This window comes from Lynx rufus, unplaced genomic scaffold (genome assembly GCF_022079265.1).
Source record: "Lynx rufus isolate CCGP_SWC_20201006 ecotype Redwood Valley unplaced genomic scaffold, mLynRuf1.p SCAF_9, whole genome shotgun sequence".
In the NCBI taxonomy this organism is placed as follows: Eukaryota; Metazoa; Chordata; class Mammalia; order Carnivora; family Felidae; genus Lynx; species Lynx rufus.
The window spans coordinates 59,131,743-59,154,486 of record NW_025814897.1 but is presented as its reverse complement, the minus strand read 5'-3'; the positions used below and the strand labels follow the sequence as shown (position 1 = coordinate 59,154,486).

Below are 22,744 nucleotides of genomic sequence, written 5' to 3'. Positions count from 1 at the left end.
GAGAAATTACAGAAAAAAACATAGGATATTTTTCACATTAATAGAACTCAACTCATTAAATTGGTTTGACATTTGGCTTAAGCTAAATGTAGCCTAAGACTCTCTACTGCACTTACCCGTTGTTGGTGAACAATGTTTTTGTGCTCACGTGCCACACGTGTAGCCCATTTTCGAGCCTCCTTGTTTAGACTGTGCTCCTCTGTGGTTCCAGTTTCTGATTCTAATTGTCGGCTCTACAATGTAAGAGAGAACAGAGACCAAATACTGTTATCCGTACTGAACTCACTACTGTCTGTAAGTGGACCAGAGGGCCTTCACTTAATCAGCACTCTAACCAAGCCATGCTCCACTACTGTGGGAAGCAATGTCTCATGTCAGAACATCAGCAGAAAACTAAGAGGACGGAATGAAACCATAAATGACCACAGGTTTTTCTGTTTTGTTTTGTTTGTCTTATACTGCTTAATATCAAAGCTGCATCTCTAATACTGAGTGTGAAGAAAAGCTAGCTAACCAAAGAAGAAAAAAAAAAGTATTCATGCCAATCTACTATGACATTAAATAGTTGCATAGTTGAAATGGAAACAACCCAATAGTTTCAATGGCATTAAAAAAAAGAATCAATGGGTAGAAGCACAAAGAACAAAATAATACAGTAACAGCAACAGAAGCTTTCTGTCCATGAAAATACTGGGTTTACTTTAGTTTTAGGTCCATAACCAATTCACCAAAACCCCTCAAACCAGTTTTTGCCCTTCCTCTGGACTTCAGTGTCATAGGAAATATAGGGGTGCTAGATTAAATGATCAGTAAGGGTTTCTTCTAGCCCTAAAATACTATTACTCTGTTTCACAAAGAACACACTTCAAAATCTAAATTAACAACAGTAATAGTTTAACTTCTACTGTACAAAGTATTGTGAAAAGTGTTTCATGTAATATTTACAACCTTATGAGATGGGTCATACAGCCACCTGATAGAAAAGAAAACTGAGGCTCAGAGAGGTTAAGTAAACTTTCTGGTATCTACCAGATATTAATTGTTACGACTTTGATTATAGAAGTCTGATTCCAGAATCAGAACTATTAACCAATAAACTATTTCAATTTCCCCTAAATTCTTAAGAACCCATGAAAAAATGTAAAATTGGGAAAGCAAACAATTTCTTAAATATGAATTATCCAAAGAGGATTTTAATAGAAGCAAAATTTACAGTGGATAGATTTTAGAAAACTGACTTTTCTAAGGCTACAAAGCTCAAAATTGGTAAAGGAGAATTTGTTAAACTGGATTAAAACAGTATTTCTGTTGGGAGGATTGTAGGCAAGGGTGAAAAACTTTTACTCTATGCAGACATTTCAGTTAAAGCTAGATTATACAATGATAAATGCACTGAAATAGAGGAAAAGAATCAAAATCAAAATCTAAGCAACTTCACAATTACATGTTATATTCTTTCTTTTACTTTTTTAATTTTTTAAAATTTATATCCAAATTAGCATATAGTGCAACAATGATTTCAGGACTAGATTCCTTAATGCCCCTTACCCATTTAGTCCACCCCCCCCCACAACCCCTCCAGTAACCCTCTGTTTGTCCTCCATATTTCAGAGTCTCTTATGTTTTGTCCCCCTCCTTCTTTTTATATTATTTTTGTTTCCCTTCCCTTATGTTCATCTGTTTTGTCTCTTAAAGTCCTCATATGAGTGAAGTCATATATTTGTCTTTCTCTAATTTTGCTTAGCATAATACCCTCCAGTTCCAACCATGTAGTTGTAAATGGCAAGATTTCATTCTTTTTGTTTGCCAAGTAATACTCATTGTGTGTGTGTGTTTATATATATATACACACCACATCTTCTTTGTCCATTCATCCATCAATGGACATTTGGGCTCTTTCCATACTTTGGCTATTGTTGATAGTGCTGCTATAAACATGGGGATGCATATGTCCCTTCAAAACAGCACACGTGTATGCCTTGGATAAATACCTAGTAGTGCAATTTCTGGGTCATAGGGCAGTTCTACTTTTAATTTTCTGAGGAACCTCCATACTATTTTCCAGAGTGGTTGCACCAGCTTGCATTCCCATACATTTTATATTCTGATTCATTCTTTGGGCTATTAGGAATCTGGGAATCACCTTTATTATTATATTTTGCTTTGTAAAGGGATCTAGAAATTTAAATTTTAATCCATCCTCAGAAATCAGGGTTAAAATCCAGGTTAATCCCTGGATGCAGACTTCAAGTGCAGCCTACATTAGTCAGAGGAATCTAATGTATAAATGGAATGCCAGAAACGTGTATTTTCAAGAGCCCAGGTTTAGGTTTTTAAGTCAGACAGACTTAGTTTTAATCCTCTCTATGCTATTTGTTAGCTTTATGATCTTGGGCATGTTATTAATCTGAGTCTTACTTACATCTGAATATTGGTAAAAATGCCTATTTCATAAGGGTTATTAAGATAAATGAGTTCAGGGGCGCCTGGGTGGTGCAGTCGGTTAAGCGTCCGACTTCAGCCAGGTCACGATCTTGCGGTCCGTGAGTTCGAGCCCCGCGTCAGGCTCTGGGCTGATGGCTCGGAGCCTGGAGCCTGTTTCCGATTCTGCGTCTCCCTCTTTCTCTGCCCCTCCCCCGTTCATGCTCTGTCTCTCTCTGTCCCAAAAATAAATAAAAAACGTTGAAAAAAAATTTTAAAAAAGATAAATGAGTTCATATTATGAATATTCTCTTATAGTACATATACATATTAAGTATCCTATAAATGGTAATTGTTAATGCTAAAGACCCACGTGAAAATTACTTAAAATCTCATTACTGTTAACAAGAAATTCCAAATAATTTCTAGGTTCTTGCTAGCCCAGTAAGTGAATCAGAAATAAGACTGAAGATATGTTGAAAGATCAAGGCAGATCTCAAAGTGAATGAACTTCTAGGAAGTAGATCAGATGAGAAAGGAGACAGTTGATGGAGAAATTGGATTTTCATTACTAGGCAACATTTTAGGAATAGGTAAATGGGTTTAAATGTGCTAGTTGCAGATAAGGCCATAGCCCTACCTGTCCACATATAATTTGTGCCTTTTAATGGAATATTTCCCGTGCTTAAGAGCTGGGGAAGCAAAGATGGGTTTTTCCCCCCTTTCTCTTTGGGTTTACTATTACTCAGACAGGAGTGCCCAATGGTCAGGACAGACAACAAATGCCACTGATTGGGAGATATGAGTTTATAGTTCAAATTCAGATTAATTTTTTTTCATGAATTTTACAATCAAGCCATGGAAAGACAAATGGAAGCAACCTACAACTCAGGTCTAGGCAAATGGGAATTTCATACACGGCAAACACGTCCCAGGGTGTTAAACAATACACAGAGAAATGTTCTACTGCCACCGCTATCATCTGAGATTGATATATATCAGGATCCAGTGTCGATCAGATGGTGGTGTTAGCAGTGGTTGATTCTACCAAAGAGACTGCTAGTGACTGCTTCTTTTTGAAATGTTAGCTAATTTAATCTTTAGTTCATTCTTTTAACATTTTTCCTTTACCTCTTAAAAATGTAGTTGAAACATACAAGAATAACATATATAAGCTATTAAACACAAATATTTCAAGAGCATTGTTATCTTCCTGAAGCAGAATATGAGAACTTAAAAATTATGTGCCAAACAATACTGTAGCCTAGCTCTGAAAAAATTCACTTGTTGAACTTGATTATTTTTAAAGAGACATAAATAACAATATCACAATTCTCAGAAAAATAGTGGCACAAAAATAATTCAAATCAGTTTTTAAGTATAGGGTAGGTAGTTTTTCATTTGTCATTTGTCAGATTGGGTTTTTGATAAGTTAGGTCCAGTAAATGTGATCCTTGAGATCTTCAGAAACATTAGATTTTAGAAATCATAGAAGTTTTAGTAAAAAAAAAAAAAAAATTACAAAAGCAAATAGGTCTTTTCCTGGGAAATAAATGTAAATCTAAAAACAAGCCTATGCTGTTCCCTCCAGATAATATAGCTTCCTTATTGTTTTTTGTATCAGTCTTCAAATCTCAGTTCAAGTGCTATGTTCTCTGTGAAACATTCCCTGACTTTGCAGAAAGACTCAGGGGGTCCTTCATTTTTTAACATATTTCCATTATATTAATTTATTCATTTGTTAGACATTTATTTACCTATTTTTTTTTTTTTTTTGAGAGAGAACATGCATGCGTGTGCATACAGAAGGACAGAGGGAGAAGGAGAGAGAAAATCTCTCCATGCTCAGAAAGCACCGAAGCCAACACGGGGCTTAATCTCACAACTGAGAGATCATGACCTGAGATGAAATCAAGAGTTGGATGATTAACCGACTCAGTGATCCAGGTGCCCCTATTCACTTGTCAGACATTTACTGAGTGGCTACTGTCAGGCAAATATCACATTATACTGTGACTGCTGGCATGTATGCTTCCCATTTGTCTTTAGGCAATTTGAGGACTTGAACCCTCAGTTAAATTTGGCTAAACAAATAAAACCTAATGCCTTTATTCTAAAGTGAGGCCACCAGATTATTGGAATGGTGCTTAAAGAGATTACCAGACATAAACATACATTAGAATCAGTTCCTAACTGATAAAAGAAAGATTATTTTGTATACGGAAGAACAGAAGAAGAAAGAGAACTAATTTATTAAGTGTCATGTATTTTAATGTAGGTTCTCAAAGTGGACTTAAGATTGAGATCCTTCTCTCCCTTGTACAATAAAAGGATTCCTTTTTCTTCTTTATTTTTTTTTTATTTTTTTTTATTTTTATTTTTATTTTTTTTGGGACAGAGAGAGACAGAGCATGAACGGGGGAGGGGCAGAGAGAGAGGGAGACACAGAATCGGAAACAGGCTCCAGGCTCTGAGCCATCAGCCCAGAGCCTGACGCGGGGCTCGAACTCACAGACCGCGAGATCGTGACCTGGCTGAAGTCGGACGCTTAACCAACTGCGCCACCCAGGCGCCCCTCCTTTTTCTTCTTTAAATGCCCACTATAAAATTCATTCAAAATAGAAAACTGAGGAAGGAAATTTTTTTGGATCTCCAAATTAAGGGATTTTTATAACTTTTATTTTATGAAATTTATTTGTTCCTTAAAAAGTAGCCATTGAAATCTGAAGTACATTTATTCTTCAAATACATTTACATGGTATGTTTATTCCCCAAAGGGACCTGGCGGTGTCATCCTGACTAGCATATTTCACCTCCTCTCTAGGCCTTAGCTTTCTCACCTGAAAATCAAGACATCTAAAGATGAGATGAAATCTCAGATTCTTACTACTGCTGCAATTAAGTTTAATATAACAGACTGACTCATGCCTTATCTGTAAGCAGTGGTAACACCGTGTTTCTCTGGGCAAGAGACTCAGAGAGGGGCACCTGGGTGGCTCAGTAAGTTAAGTGTCTGACTTCGGCTCAGGTCATGATCTCTCAGTTGGTGAGTTCAAGCCCCAAGTCAGGCTCTGTGCTGACAGCTGGATCCTGGAGGCTGATTCAGATTCTGTGTCTCCCCCTCTCATGCTCTGCCTCTCAATGATAAATAAATGTTAAAAAAAAAAAAAAAAAAAAGATTCAGGGATTTGCTATTCTACTGCTACTGCTCCGAGCACCAAATGTCTTCTTAGCATCATCTGAAAGCCTAGCCTAACCCAAGAGTAGAAGGGCCTCTATAAAATTTTAAAAAATATTTGGGGCACCTGGGTGGCTCAGTCAGTTAAGCATCCAACTCTTGATTTTGGCTCAGGTCATACATAATCCCATGGTTTGTGAAATCCAGCCTGGTGCTGGACTGTGCTGGCAATGCAAAGCCTGCTTGGGATTCTTTCTCCCTCTCCCTCTTTGCCCCTCCCTGCTTGGTGCTCATGCTCTCTCTCTCTCAAAATAAATAAATTTTTAAAGATTTAAAAAACATTCTTAAAACATAATTGTAATTTTAAATTCATGACAGGACATAATTCTTAGGAGGCACTGGGGATGAGCAATATAAAAACTATTTGGGGCACCTTGGTGGCTCAGTCCATTAAACATCCAACTTTGGCTCAGGTCATGATTTCATATTTTGTGGGTTCGGGCCCTGCACTGGGCTCTGTGCTGACAGCTCAGAGCCTGGAGCCTGTTTCAGATTCTGTGTGTCCCTCTCTCTCTCTGCCCCTTCCCTGCCTACACTTTGTCTCTCTCTCTCTCTCTCTCAAAAATAAACATAAAAAAAAATTTTTGTTTTAACTATTTGATGGGAGGTGCAGGATGTCAAATCTCTGAGATGGTCAGGAACTGTAGATACTGCAAATATTAGATAGCCATGACATAATGAGAAAAAAAGTTTAATTCATGTCTGTATAAGTCTATTTACATAGAGCTCTGTGTCCACATCGACATAAGTATGTTCCTGCAGAGAAATGTTTAGAAGGCTACTAACAAAATCCTATCAGTGGTTACCTTTGAATAGTGACAGTTCAGGTGAAAACTTCCTATTTTATGCTTTTTTATAATTAGAAAACCATAAAGTTAATTTTTTAAAAGGGTACCATTTATTGCATATTTAAGCTCTCTGCTAACTGCTTTACACGTATTATTTCATTAATTCTCAAAATAATCCTAATAGAGATTCTCAATTTATAGGTATAGAATTCTAGGCTTAGAAATGGTATGTGTCTTTCCTAAAGCCATTAAGTGGCAAATTTAGAGCTTATATTGAGATCTTGTTGACTTCAGATTCCTTGCTATCTTATGACCTAATATGTCTTATGTCCCAATAATTGTTCTATTTAGTTAATGCTAATATTGATAAAATAGACAAAGACAGTAATATTGAAAAAAGGCATTCCTAAAATACAAATTTCCTTTGAATGAAACTTTGGGTAGGTATTTACTTAGAGGTAAGACATCCTTTTTTTTTTTTTTTTTTTTTTAAGTTTATTTATTTATTTTGAGATAGCACTAGCAGGGGAGGGGCAGAGAGAGAGGGAGAGAGAGAGAATCCCAAACAGGCTCTGCACTGTCAGCCCAGAGCCTGATGTGGGGCTTGGACTTACGAACTGTGAGATCATGACCTGAGTCAAAACCAAGAGTCTGATACTTAACCGACTGAGTCACCCAGATGCCCCTGATTTCATTTTGTTTTTAGAAAAACAAAAGCCAAACTATTTCAAATGAGTTTAAGAAGGCCTTCAGAGACTAGCAATATTAAAATTTTTGAATTATTTTTTTTAAATATGAAATTTATTGTCAATCTGGTTTCCATACAACACCCAGTGCTCATCCCAACAGGTGCCCTCCTCAATGCCCATCACCCACTTTCCCCTCCCTCCCACCTCCCATCAACCCTCAGTTTATTCTCAGTTTTTAAGAGTCTCTTATGGTTTGGCTCCCTCCCTCTCTAACTTTTTTTTCCCCTCCCCTCCCCTATGGTCTTCTGTTAAGTTTCTCAGGATCCACATAAGAGTGAAAACATATGGTATCTGTCTTTCTCTGTATGACTTATTTCACTTAGCATAAAACTCTCCAATTCCATCCACGTTGCTACAAAAGGCCATATTTCATTCTTTCTCATTGCCACATAGTATTCCATTGTGTATATAAACCACAACTTCTTATTTATCATTAAAAGTTTTTTAAAAAATGTTTATTTTTGAGAGAGACAGAGTGCAAGCCGGGGAGGGGCAGAGAGAGAGGGACACAGAATATAAAGCAGGTTCCAGGCTCTGAGCTGTCAGCACAGAGCCCAAGACAGGGCTTGAACCCACAAATCGTGTGATCGTGACCTGAGCCAAAGTTGGATGCTTAACTAACTGAGCCACCCAGGTGCCCCTGGCTTCCTTTTTCAACATTACTGTGGCTACTTGGGGTCTTTTCTGGTTTCATACAAATTTTGAATTGTTTGTTCTAGCTCTGTGAAGAATGTTAGTGTTATTTTGACAGGGATTGCATTGGCTGTATAGATCGCTTTGGGTAGTATTGACATTTTAACAGTATTTGTTCTTCTAATCCATGAGCATGGAATGTTTCTCCATTTCTTTGTGTCTTCAATTTCTTTCATCATTAGCTTTCTAGAGGTTTTAGCATACAGATCTTTTACCTCTTCAGTTAGGTTTATTCCTAGGTATTTTATGGTTTTTGGTGGAAGTGTAAATGGGATTGATTCCTTGGTTTCTCTTTCTGCTGCTTCATTATTGTATAGAAATGCAACTGAGTTTTGTACGTTAAGTTACCAATTTTTATATAATATAGTATTAAAATAGTCTTTTCAAATTTATAAAGTTATTAAATAACTTTAAAGATATTTCAGTTCACTTTAAGATTAACGTAGGGACACAGCAATGTTCAGAAAGTTATCAGAGCATATGCTCAGAAGGGCAAGTGAGTAGGGACAGATAAGCTGATTTTCACACAAGAAACATTGTCATTATTTTTCAACTCTGTTACCAAAATATAACCATTCAAAAGAGAGATAAAGAGATGGTCATATGTGATGAATGAAAACCAAGAACACAGTAAAATACAAGCATTTCAAACCAATTTCAAAAAAAGATAACGTGGGGTGCCTGGGTGGCTCAGTCAGTTAAGCATCCCACTTCGGCTCAGGTCATGATCTCGTGGTCTGTGAGTTCGAGCCCCGCATCAGGCTCTGTGCTGACAGCTCAGAGCCTGGAACCTGCTTCGGATTCTGTGTCTCTCTCTCTCTCTGCCCCTCCCCTGCTCATGCTCTGTCTCTCTCTGTTTCAAAAATAAATAAATGTTAAAAAAAAATTAAAAAAAAAAGATAACGTTAGGGTTGATAAGCCAATGTCATGTGCCAGGAACAATCTAGTTATTAACCCTCATTCAAGGGATTTGTACTACTTGTATTTTTTAGTTTATATTTATTGTGGTAAATATTTAATCCATTTTATTTTTTATGAAATTTAATAATATACTGTTATTTCAATAAAGTTAATTTTCACTTCTTCTGAAAAGGGCTTTTGCAAGTAAAAAGCATCTGGATTTTTATAGGTTATTGTATTTCTAGTATTCGTGTTTATATAGGTTCACAATCCCATAATTTTGAAATTCAAAATACTTGGAAAATCAGGTTGTACTTTTTAGTTAAGTTTGGAGTCACAGCTCATTTAGGGCAAAATCTGACTTGAAGAGAGGTTATTTATAATTCTTATTTATTTTACTTAGTACGCCTATTCAAATGTTTTACTGCAAAAATACTGTGCTTGATCAGGGAGTTCTTCCCCATACCTTGCTAGGGTGTTATACAATATACGATATACAGAAAACTCTTCTAAAACCTAAAATTTTTATTTTACTTTTATTTAAAAAAAATTTTTTTTTCAGCGTTTATTTATTTTTGGGACAGAGAGAGACAGAGCATGAACAGGGGAGGGGCAGAGAGAGAGGGAGACACAGAATCGGAAACAGGCTCCAGGCTCTGAGCCATCAGCCCAGAGCCTGACGCAGGGCTCGAACTCACGGACCGCGAGATCGTGACCTGGCTGAAGTCGGACGCTTAACCGACTGCGCCACCCAGGCGCCCCTATTTTATTTTTTAAAAGATTTTATTTTTGGGGTGCCTGGGTGGCTCAGTCGGGTAAGCATCCAACTTCAGCTCAGATCATGATTTCATGGTTTGTGGGTTCGGGCCCTGTGTCAGGCTCTGTGCTGACAGCTCAGAACCTGGAGCTGCTTCGGATTCTGTGTCTCCTTCTCTCTCTGTCCCTCCCCTGCTCACACATGCGTTCTCTCTCCCTCTCTCTCTCAAAAATAAACAAACATTAAAAAAAAAAGATTTTATTTTTAAGTAATCTCTACACTCAATGTAGGCTCAAACTCACAGCCCCCATATCAATAGTCATATGCTCTACCAACTGAGCCTGCCAGGCACCCCTAAAAATCCTAAAAATGGTACCTATGTTATTGATTGATTGATTCAAAATATTTTGTTTTTAAAAAATATGGAACGCTTCATGAATTTGTGTGTCATCCTTGAGCAGGGACCATGCTAAACTTCTCTGTATTGTCCCAATTTTTGTATATGTACTGCTGAAAGCACCGAAAAATTCTGATTTTTGAAACACACCTGACCTGAAGACTTTTGATGAGAGATTGTGGCCCTCTAAGCCACGTATTCTAAATATATAGCACAACTTGGAAAGAAGTGGAGCAGACTACACTTGGATGGCAGCTCTTGTGCTTAGAAGAGATGCAGGAACTCATCTGGATAGCTGGGTTGAGTGTGTACAGTCTCTTAGGGAAGCACACTAGAGGTGTTAGAATACCAAAAGTAATTCTAAGAGACAATCATGCCCTTCAGTAATGACATGCAAGCAAAATGAAAAACAATAAAAATGCTTGTATCTGACATTCTAAACAGATCTTGAGGCATGACTGGTTGGAAAAGCCACATGAGAATATGTCTTTATTTTTGTAGCTCTCACAGAGACTTTGCTTTAAGAGCTATAATCTCAGGCCAGATAAAAAAATGAATGTTCCAGTCTCCTTAGTGTCGGTACCAAGGCATCTATGGAAAGCTCTGGATACATGTGGATGGTTAGAGAAAGCACCAAACCAGAGAAAGCACCAAGACTCATTATATAGGTGGTAGGTTTTCAACAAAGAGCAAGTAAGTCCTTTTTGAAGAACACAGGACAGCCTCCTCTGAACAGCTGACTGCCAGCACTGCTGTTTCTGGAGAGCAACACTCAGGTCTATAATCGGAGCCTTTCATTTTTGGATACTGTGGTCAGTATACGGGTAGGAGGATGGTACCTATTTACCCACGAGTAGGATTTTCCACAAATTCTCTATCACAGTGCTATCATGTTCAGGTGTCAATGCTATAGCACTGCATATGCAATGTAAGATTTCCAATAGCAGATAAAGCCACTCATTAACAATGAGAATTTTCAGGTAATTTACCTGTAGGGTATATTGATCCCACATAATCTTGTATAGACAAGGATAATTTTTGGTAAATATTTATTTTTTCTTGGTTTATTGAGAAATAATTGACATACATCACTGTGTAAGTTTAAGGTATACAGCATGTTGGTTTGATTTATATATATTGCACATATTTTTAATAGATGCATAAAATGCCACACTTAAGTGAAAATTTAATGTGCAAAAGTCCTAAATTACAGCAAATGGCTATTTTACTTACTATAACTTTTATTTACTTATTTTTTATTTATTTTTGAGAGGGTACAAGTGGGGATGAGTGGGAGGGGGACAGAGGATCTGAAGCAGGCTCTGAGCTGATAGGTTGAAAGCAGCAAGCCCAATACAGGGCTTGAACTCACAAACAATGAGATCCCGACTTGAGTCAAAGTCGGATACTCAGCTGACTGAGCCACCCAGGTGCCCCTTACTATAACTTTTAATTTTTAGACAGTAGAATTAAATATCACAAGTAGTGGCTAAAATAACAGGAAAAGATCATATATCAGGAATTTGTCAGCTTTTTTTTTTTTTTTATATTTGTGACACTGTGATAAAAATGTCAGTTTGTGATATCTGTGAAGATCTTATTATTTGCAGTTCAGGAAAGGGTATTCTCATCCTCACCATAAAATTTGGGAGAAAAGTTTCCTTAGGTTTTTTCTGTCTTTATATGTAGACATGTGTGTTTCCTGTATTATACCATCCCATCCCAGGCTGAAATAGGATAGGAGGTCCTTTTCATAGGATGTGAGGAAATGTCCTTAAAGGCACACATCACTAGTTCTGATAATGCAAGGGACATTGAGATGTATGTAGGGCAGACGTACTGAAAAGTACCAGTTATGTTCTTATGATAAGAGTAAGAATGGACACTAATTGTTTGCTACTGGCTGTTGTTTATTCCACACAGATTGCCTTTTAAGTTCATAAACTGTTAACAGAGAGGTTGATGAGATCTACATTGTGGAATAAAAAGGGAGAGCAGAAGTCCCAAGGGACAATCGATACGGGACTTAAGAGCAGAGGGGCCAGGATTACAAAAGTGTTATAAGATTCCATTATCTTTATAATGTCTTCCATATTTGATATTTTGGTATTTCCTATAGCAATTAGGGGCAAAACCTAAAAAAGTGAAATATGATTGTCTTGTAAAAAGATAGGGGGGAAAAGACAGTCAACATTTATTCTGTACCACCTATATGCTAGGCATATAGAGTCAAATGCTTAAAGAAGCTCATTTAATTTTCAAACCAAGTAAAGTTTTTAACATTTTATATCTGACAAAGCTGAATCAGAGAGGTGAAATATATATAAACACATAAATAAAGTAAGCACAGCTAGCAAATGGCATAGCTAGGATTTGACTCCAAAGCCCATGATTTCTCATTGTACGACACCTGTATGAATCTCTAACACAAGCATGACCCATTTGACAGTTGAATGACTCTCCAAAATTGAGGTCTTAATATATGTACTTGTCAATTCTCCCTCATAGAACATCCTATTTTGGGGAAGGAGGAAGGGAAATTTTAGGGTACATCTCATATCCTTCTTGGAATAATCTTGCATTAAAAACTTTCAGCAAAAAAGGTGAAAATCACTCTTTCTAGAAAGGATTTTTGACTTACTGGTATCATCTGAAAAATGTTATTTGAGGATATAAAGACAGGACACTTTGGAAATCAGTAACTCTATATGGAAATAAAGACAAGGAATTCTTTCAGTGTTAACCATGAGATAGCAATTATGTCACATGAAACAAAACTTGCCACTCATCATTGTTACTCATAACCATTGTGTCTTTATAAAACCATTTTGCTCAGTTTTTTTTTTTTTTTTGGTATATCATTTTAAGGCATAAGTCAAAATAATCATATATTGGGGTGCCTGGGTGGCTCAGTCGGTTAAGCATCCGACTTCAGCTCAGGTCATGATCTCGCAGTCTGTGAGTTTGAGCCCCACGTTGGGCTCTGTGCTGACAGCTCGGAGCCTGGAGCCTGTCTCAGATTCTGTGTCTCCCTCTCTCTCTGACCCTCCCTGCTTCATGCTCTCTCTCTCTCTCTGTCTCAAAAATAAATAAATGTTAACAAAATTTAAAAAAATCATATATTAAAATAAAATGACAAGAAATTTCGATTCAACAGCAAGTAAAAGATAAACCAAAAAAAAGGCGGGGTGGGGGGGTAACAATCATTCCATGTCTTAATTAACTTTGACAGTAATATGTGACTGTTTTCATTTGGACAGTTTGGACTTTTGCAGGAAAAATACTGCAATTTGAACTGGGTCATATTAAAAAAGGCTTCAGTTTTCTCCTTGATAAAGTCAAGATTAGCTCTACAATCCTTTCCAGCACATCTGTTGAGGAAAACTAAGGTGCTTCAGACAAGATGAAAAATGAGAAGTTCAATCTTTTCACTATAAATAGGAAAGGAAAACCTTAATTTATATTAAGGAAAATGGAAAGCCCCAGTTTATGCATTCAGTGGCCTCTTACACACACACACACACACACACACACACACACACACACACACACGTTCTTAATCCCAATACCAGTCCCACCCTTCATTAACATGCAAACCCACACATCCCATCTCCCCCACCCTTGACCCACACCCCCCATATACCTCAGCTATGGTCATTCTCAGAGCACTGACAGGGGAGAGCTCAATATCCACCAGCTGGGCAGCTTTTAAACTCTGCCCAGTAAAGATTGCACAAGGACAGAAAACAGCATAGTTAGAATCTTCAGGTTAACAGGGACACACAGCTAAGAACATTTAGCACAGTGTCTAGAAACAAAGGAGGATTTCAGATTGTAGTTGAGCCTTGGACAAGTAAGACGAGAGTCTACAGTTATTCTGAGTTTTTGAGGAAAATGGGCAAAGATAAAATAATTTAGTATTAGTCACAGTTTTAAGTCAAGCTTGGTGAACCTGTCCATACCCCATATCTTCTATTGCCCAGCTTTATTCCTTTCAGCTAAAGAAGTCAAATTATCGGACAACGTCACTGGGTGATTAAGCAAAAGCAGATTGATAAAAAGGGCACTAATATAAAGGGCAAGAGTTACAATCTAGAGAAAAATGCTGATTTCCTACATTTCTTTACATAGCCACTAACAGGGCTCCTTAAAATGTAAGAAAAGTAATGAAGATCTCTCCAGCAAAGATTTCTATTAAACTGATAGCATGAAATTCTGAGATCATAAATTCCCCTGGTTCTGACTCTAGGTTTACTAAGAGACCTTATGAATAAAATTTGACTTCCCTCTTGGCCTGCCTACATGGAATGAATGTGCTAGATACGCCAACATGTGCTTTTTCAACTTGTAGAAGTTGATTGCCTTTCTTTATGTTATCAAATTAGCATTTTGGTTCTATTTTTTTTTAATTTAAATAATGGCAAACATTTTTCATTAGCTCAAGGATAAAATGTATGTTTAATGTCTGCTTTTTCAAAATTGCCAATTTGGCATTTATGTTAATGCTCTGACATTCTAAGAAATCTGAAAGGAATTATAAAGGGCCTGTAATTTTTTTAAAAGCCAAACAAAATATTTGCAGGCACATATTCACTCCTCTGTTTATTGATTCTATTCTGGTTAAAATTTAACCACTGGTTTCTTTGGAACTATGCACATGTGAAGAATTTCATGGATAGAAAGTATGATTTATATTTAAATTGAAAAAAAAAATTTTATTGAGTACTTTTTCTTCTTCCCTCAGTTCAGTTTGCAGGTTTCCAGTACCGTGTCTTATAATTTAACCTTGTTTAAGTTGCTGGCATAAAGATACTGGGTTTTAGTCACATTTTAGAAAGAAAAAATGTCAGTTTCTCTGCATACTCACAGTTTTGTTATAAAATTAAGGAGACACACACTCAGCTTTTTCTGTCTAGTCCGAGGATAACAGTCATTTGAGCACAAACATTGCTTAAACAAATGGAATGAAAATCTGGAATTCCCTTACAGTATCACTGTCGCAGGGTTGGAACTGGAAGGGCTGGGGTTTGTGAAATACAGCATTCTCTTGTAAAAACAGCTGAAGATTATAGTCCCGTACGACCTAAAGAGAAAATAAAGTATCTTTAAGTCTTTAATAAGGTTAAGATATCCAGTAATTGTATTTTAAAGTTTAAGACTTATTCTGCTGCTTTCCAAAAATGAGAAATCATCCAACACTATGTGACCAAAAGAAAATGATAATTATCCATTTTTTTTTCATTTTAGATAAGAGTTGTTACTTGTATGTCCTATTTTCTCAATAGTCTAAATATGGAAAGTACTAGTTTAGAAAATAGCCCAGATTTTGGGACTAAATAATATGCAATATTTTAAGACAGCAAAAAGATAGTGATTATACAAAAAGCTGTTCTTTTTAATGGGGGCAGCGGAATGAAAATAGGAAACCACATTAGTCTCTTAGGTCTCTCCCAGTTATAAAACTTTGTAGACTTCTTAAAGTCTGTTATATGGAGATTGTCGCCCACTAGGAAACTGCTAGATAACACTCTACATAGCACAAAATCGCATTCAAAAACAATTTTTTTTGAGCAGGCTCCATGCCCAAAGTGGGGCTTGAATTCACAACCCTGAGATCAAGAGTTGCATGCTCTACTGACTGAGCCAGCCAGAAACCCTACCAAATATTATTTTTATAGTATTTCTTGCCACCTTTTCTAGGTGGTTATTATTTTTTTTTTTAAGATTTTAAAAAATCTTTAAGTAATCTCTATACACCCAAGACGGGGCTTGAACTTACAACCCCCAAATCAAAAGTTATATGCTCCACTGACTGAGTCAGCCAGGTGCCCCTAGGAGGTTACATTCTAACTACCATCATCTTATTGCATACCAAGAAGACAGACTAAAAGGAATTCATATAGAAGGGTAATTCTGATACACAGAATGCAGCAAAACAGTACAGAAAGCCATCTGAAAAGACTTCATTGCATTATATACCCTGGGAATGAATGGAAATCGGCAACATTTGATTGTGCAGAAACCTATTTTCCATTTTGCTACAGTGCTTACTTACCCTTTACTTATCTTTCATTAGCACTTCTGCCAGAGGATGGGCAGAATATGAAAAATTTAAAGAAGCTCTGTAGCTATACCTTAGTAGTCCTCAGAAAAGGGTTTACTGAGAATATGGAGAAAGTAGGGGGTTATATTTTACATTTTATTTACCAGCACAAATCCAGTTCCCTATCGCTCACTCAGCAATTTATTGAGAGAGCTTACCAAACCCAATGTTTAATGCAGTGATGAGGGGAGAATATAGATGAATAAAGATGAATACACAAGGTTAATATCTTCAAGGAATTTATAATCTGGAAAGTGGGAGACCCAGACAATACACAGTTAAGTACACCGTGGAAGTATGTAGAGGGTACTTAAAGAACACAAAAGAGGATGATATTTAATCCAGACTGACGGGGTGAGATGGGGTGAGCAGAGTTTGGGAAAATTTTGTCAGGCAAGGCTGGCTGAATAAACATCTTCTCAAAGGGAAATGTGTTTTTTTTCTTTTCCTGGATTCCAGTTTTAAGCTGTGAAAGCTCTTGACACAGCCCTAAGAGCCTCACTAATCATCATGCAAAAAAAGTTAAGAGGATCATCCTTCTAGTTACAACCTTTTTTATATTTTTAACTTTATTATAACATATATAAAACTAGAGACAAGGGTATAATGTATCCCCACGTAACCATCATCCAACTTCCAAAAATGGCCCCTCCTGCCCAATCTTGTTTCATTAATAGATCCAACTATCTCTTCCACCCCCAACTATACTGAAGCAAGTCTCAGACATATGCCTTAATCCATAATATTTCAATATGATATCTAAAATACAAGGACTCTTTTAAAAAACATACCCATCCAGGGGCGCCTGGGTGGCTCAGTTGGTTATGCATCTGACTCCTGATTTTGGCTCAGCTCATGATCTCTCAGTTTGTGAGTTTGAGCCCTTTATCAGGCTCTGAGCTGACAGTGTGGAGCCTGCTTAAGATTCGCTCTCTTTCTCTCTCTTTCTCTGACTCTCCCCCTCTTGTGCTGTCTCTGTCTCTCTCTAAATAAATAAACTTAAAAAAAATGCTCATAAATTCTTATCTTTCAGTACTCACTCTAAATGTCAATGGACTAAATGCCCCAATCAGAAGACACAGGATAACAGAATGGATAGGAAAACAAGATCTATATATATGCTGTTTACAAGAGACCCACTTTAGACCTAAGGACACCTTCAGATTGAAAGTAAGGGAATGGAGAACCATCTATCATGCTAATGGTCAACAAAAGAAAGCCAGGGTAGCCATACTTATATCAGACAATCCAGACTTTAAAATAAAGACTGTAACAAGAGATGAAGAAGGGCATTATATCATAATTAAGGAAGGGGTCTATCCACCAAGAAGATCTAAGAATTGTAAGCATTTAGGCTCCAAATTTGGAGGTACCCAAATATATAAATCAATTAATCACAATATAAAGAAACTCATTGATAAGAATACCATAATAATAGGGGACTTCAACACCCCACTTACAGCAATAGATAGATCACCTAAATAGACAACGAACAAGGAAACAATGGTTCTGAATGACACACTGGACCAGACAGACTTAACAGATATATTCAGAACATTTCATCCTAAAGCAGTAGAATACACATTCTTCTCCAGTGCACATGGAACGTTTTCCAGAATAGATCACATACTGGGGTACAAAAAGATCAAGATCATACTGTGCATATTTTCAGACCACAATGCTACGAAACTTGAAATCAACCACAAGAAAAAATGTGGAAAGATAACAAATACTTGGAGACTAAAGACCATCATACTATAGAATGAATGGGCTAACCAAGAAGTTAAAGAGGAGATTAAGAAGGACATGGAAGCCAATGAAAATAATAACACCACAGCTCAAAACCTCCAGGAGACAGCAAAGGCGGTTATAAGAGGAAAGTATATAGCAATCCAGGCCTTCCTAAAGAAGGAAGAAAGATCTCATATATACAACCTAACCTTACACCTTACAGATATGGAAAAAGAACAGCAAATAAAACCCAAAACCAGCAGAAGACAGGAAATAATAAAGACTAGAGCAGAAATCAGTGCTATCGAAACTAAAAAAACAGTAGAACAGATCAATGAAGCCAGAAGCTGGTTCTTTGAAAGAATTAACAAAATTGATAAGCCCCTAGCCAGTTTGATCAAATAGAAAAAGGAAAGGACCCAAATAAATAAAATCAATAATGAAAGAGGGGAGATCACAACCAACATAGCAGAAATATAAACAATAATAAGGGAATATCATGAGCAATTATGTGCCAATAATATGGGCAATCTGGAAGAAATGGACAAATTCCTAGAAACATATACACTACCAAAACTGAAACAGGAAGAAATAGAAAATTTGAACAGACCCTTAACCAGTAAAGAAATCGAATTATTAATTAAAAATCTCCCAAAAAACAAGAGTCCAGGACCAGATAGATGGCTTTCCAATAGAATTCTACCAAACATTTAAAGAAGAGTTAACAACTATTCTCTTGAAGCTGTTCCAAAAAATAGAAATGGAAGGAAAACTTCCAAACTCTTTCTATGAAGCCAGCATTACTTTGATTCCAAAACCAAAGACTCCACTAAAAAGGAGAACTATAGACCAGTTTTTCTGATGAACATGGATGCAAAAATCCTCAACAAGATACTAGCCAACTGGATCCAACAATACATTAAAAAAATTATTCACCATGACCAAGTGGGATTTACACCTGGGATGCAGGGCTGGTTCAAAATCTGCAAAACAATCAACATGATTCATCACATCAATAAAAGAAAGGACAAAAACCACATGATCCTCTCAATAGATGCAGAGAAAGCATCTGACAAAATACAGCATCCTTTCTTGATCCTCTCAATAGATGCAGAGAAAGCATCTGACAAAATACAGCATCCTTTCTTGATAAAAACCCTCAAGAAAGTAGAGATAGAAGGAGCATACCTTGAGATCATAAAAGCCATATATGAAAGACCCAATGCTAATATCATCTTCAATGGGGAAAAACTGAGAGCTTTCCCCCTAAGGTCAGGAACAAGCCAGGGATGTCCACTCTTGTCACTGTTACTCAACACAGTATTGGAAATCATAGCCTCAGCAATCAGACAACACTAAGAAATAAAAGGCATCCAAATCAGCCAGGAGGAGGTCAAACTTGCACTCTTTGCAGATGACATGATACTCTATATGGAAAACCCAAAAGATTCCACCAAAAAACTGCTAGAACTGATCCATGAATTCAGCAAAGTCGCAGGATATAAAATCAATGCACAGAAATCGGGTGTATTCCTATACACCAATAATCAAGCAACAGAAAGAGAAATCAAGGAATTGATCCCATTTACAACTGCACCAAAACCCATAAAATACATAGGAATAAATCTAAGAGGTGAAAAATCTACACACTGATAACTATAGGAAGCTTATGAAAGAAATTGAAGAATACGCCAAAAAATGGAAAAAATATTCCATGTTCCTGGATAGGAAGAACAAATATTGTTAAAATGTCCATACTACTCAAAGCAATCTACACGCTCAATACAATCCCTAATAAAATAATACCAGCATTCTTCACAGAGCTAGAACAAACAATCCGAACATTTGTATGGAATGAGAAAAGACCCCGAACAGCCACAGAAATCTTGAGAAAGAAAACCAAAGATGGAGGCATCACGATCCCGGACTTCAAGCTGTTTTACAAAGCTGTAATCATCAAGACAGTGTGGTACTGGCACAAAAACAGACACTCAGATCAATGGAACAAAGTAGAGAACCCAAAAATGGACCCACAAACATATGGCCAACTAATCTTTGACAAAGCAGGAAAGAATATCCAATGGAATAAAGACAGTGTCTTCAGCAAGTGGTGCTGGAAAAACTGGACAGCAACATGCATAAAAATGAACCTGGACCACTTTCTTACACCATACACAAAAAGAAACTCAAAATGGATGAAGGACCTAAATGTAAGACAGGAAGCCATCAAAATCCTTGGGGAGAAAGCAGGCAAAAACCTCTTTGACCTTGGCCGCAGCAACTTCTTACTCAACACATCTCCAGAGGCAAGGGAAACAAAAGCAAAAATGAATTATTGGGACCTCATCAAAATAAAAAGCTTCTGCACAGTGAAGGAAACAATCAGCAAAACTAAAAGGCAACTGATAGAATGGGAAAAGATATTTGCAAATGACATATCAGATAAAGGGTTAGTATCCAAAATCTATAAAGAACTTCTCAAACTCAACACTCAAAAAACAAATAATCCAGTGAAGAAATGGGCAAAAGACATGAATAGACACTTCTCCAAAAAAGACGTCCAGATGACCAACCAACACATGAAAAAATACTCAACATCACTCATCATCAGGGAAATACAAACCAAAACCACAATGAAATACCACCTCATACCTGTCAGAATGGCTAACATTAACAACTCAGGCAACAACAGATGTTAGCAAGGATGCGGAGAAAGAGGATCTCTTTTGCACTGCTGGTGGGAATGCAAACTGGTGCAGCCACTCTGGAAAACAGTATGGAGGTTCCTCAAAAAATTAAAAATAGAACTACCCTAGACCCAGCAATTGCACTACTAGGTATTTATCCAAGGGATACAGGTGTGCTGTTTTGAAGGGGGACATGCACCCCAATGTTGATAACAGCACTATCAACAATAGCCAAAGTATGGAAAGAACACAAATGTCCATCGATGGACGAACAGATAAAGAAGATGTGGTATACATATACAATGGAGTATTAGCCGGCAATCAAAGAAAATGAAATCTTGCCGTTTGCAACTATGTGGATGGAGCTAGAGGGTATTATACTAAGTGAAATTAGTCAGAGAAAAACAAACATCATATGACTTCACTCATATGAGGACTTTAAGATACAAAACAGATGAACATAAGGGAAGGGAAGCAAAACTAATATAAAAACAGGGAGGGGGACAAAACATAGGAGACTCTTAAATACAGAGAACTGAGATTTGATGGGGGATGGGGGAGAGAAGAAAATGGGTGATGGGCATTGAGGAGGGCACTTGCTGGGATGAGAACTGGGTGTTGTATCTAAGCCAATTTGACAATAAATTATCATAAAAAATAATTTCTCCCATCCTATGGGCTATCTTTTCTATATTCTCCTTTTTTAAAATCTTTTTTTTTTTTCAACGTTTATTTATTTTGGGGACAGAGAGAGACAGAGCATGAATGGGGGAGGGGCAGAGAGAGAGGGAGACACAGAATCGGAAACAGGCTCCAGGCTCTGAGCCATCAGCCCAGAGCCTGACGCAGGGCTCGAACTCACGGACCGCGAGATCGTGACCTGGCTGAAGTCGGACGCTTAACCGACTGCGCCACCCAGGCGCCCCACTATGGGCTATCTTTTCTATATTCTCCTTTTTTAAATCTTTTTTTAATGTTTATTTATTTTTGAGAGAGAGGAAGAACACAAGCAAGGGAAGGTCAGAGAAAGAGGGAGGGAGACACAGAATCTGAAGCAGGATCCAGGCTCTGAGCTGTCAACCCAGAGCCTGATGTGGGGCTTGAATCCACGAACCATGAGATCATGACCTCTGCTGAAGTTGGACACTTAACTGACTGAGGTACCCAGGCACCCCTGTCTTTTCTATATTCTTGAGAATGTTCTTCAATGCACAAAAGCTTTTAATTTGAGTAAGTCAAATTATCTGTTTTTTCTTTGGTTGCTTCTGCTTTAATGGCAAAGCTAAGAACACGGTGCCAAACCCAAGGTCATAAAGATTTACCTCTACGTTTTCTTCTATAGTTTTAGGTCACTGATCCATTTTGAGTTAATTTTTGTATATGGAGTGAGGCAGGGGTTCAACTTCATTCTCTTGCATGTGGTTATCTTGTCTCAGCACAAGTCTTTTGTTGAAAAAAGTAGTCTTTCTTCACTAAATGGCCTTGGCAACCTTGTTGAAAATCAATTGGCCATAGATGTTTGGGCTTATTTCTGGATTCTCAATTCTATTTCATTGGTCTATATAAGTCTATCCTTATGCTAGTACCACACTGTTTTGATTAATCTTGAATTAACTTTTGAAATTGGGAAGTGTGAGTCCTTCAGCTTTGTTTTTTCTTTTCAATGTTGTTTTTTGGGTATTCAGGGCCCCTTGGAAGTTCCATATGAATTTGAGGACAGGCTTTCCCATTTCTGCAAAAAAAGGTCATTGGAATTTTGATAGGGATTGATTGAATCTATAGATTGCTTTGGGGAATATGAACTCTTTCAATCCATAAATATGATTTCCATTTATTTAGGTCCTCTTCAATTATTTTCAGCAATGTTTTATAGTTTCTCAATGTACAAGTCTTTGAATCCTTTATTTAAATTTATTCTTGGTATTTTATTCTTTAGATATTATAGCTGGAATTGTCTTAATTTTCTTTTGGTGTATTCATTGATGGAGTACAGAAACATAGTTGATTTTTGTGTTTTGATCTCGTACCTGTAATTTCACTGAATTGATTTATTAGCTCTAGTACTTTTTTCATGGGCTCTATAGTATTTCCTATATATAATTATGTCATCTGCAAAAACAGATAATTTCATTCTTCCTTTTCTTTTTTTTTTTTTTTTTTTTTTAAATTTTTTTTTCAACGTTTATTTATTTCTGGGACAGAGAGAGACAGAGCATGAACGGGGGAGGGGCAGAGAGAGAGGGAGACACAGAATGGGAAACAGGCTCCAGGCTCTGAGCC

At 37.1% G+C, this 22,744-nt stretch overlaps 1 protein-coding gene and 1 non-coding gene across 3 annotated transcripts in view; both read right to left on the bottom strand.

Moving 5' to 3' along the window:
• Positions 1-22,744, bottom strand: part of FCHSD2 (FCH and double SH3 domains 2) — a 310,129-nt gene that overhangs the window by 60,394 nt on the left and 226,991 nt on the right. For both annotated transcript variants that reach the window (XM_047072457.1, XM_047072456.1), the window contains 2 exons: positions 14,931-15,026; positions 117-233 (listed from right to left, as the gene is read on the bottom strand). In XM_047072457.1, coding sequence (XP_046928413.1) covers positions 117-233; positions 14,931-15,026 — 213 coding nt within the window. The remainder of the gene's footprint in view (positions 1-116; positions 234-14,930; positions 15,027-22,744) is intronic.
• On the bottom strand, positions 9,963-10,066 carry LOC124506507 (U6 spliceosomal RNA). Its single transcript, XR_006960770.1, has one exon. It is a non-coding gene; the product is annotated as a U6 spliceosomal RNA (small nuclear RNA).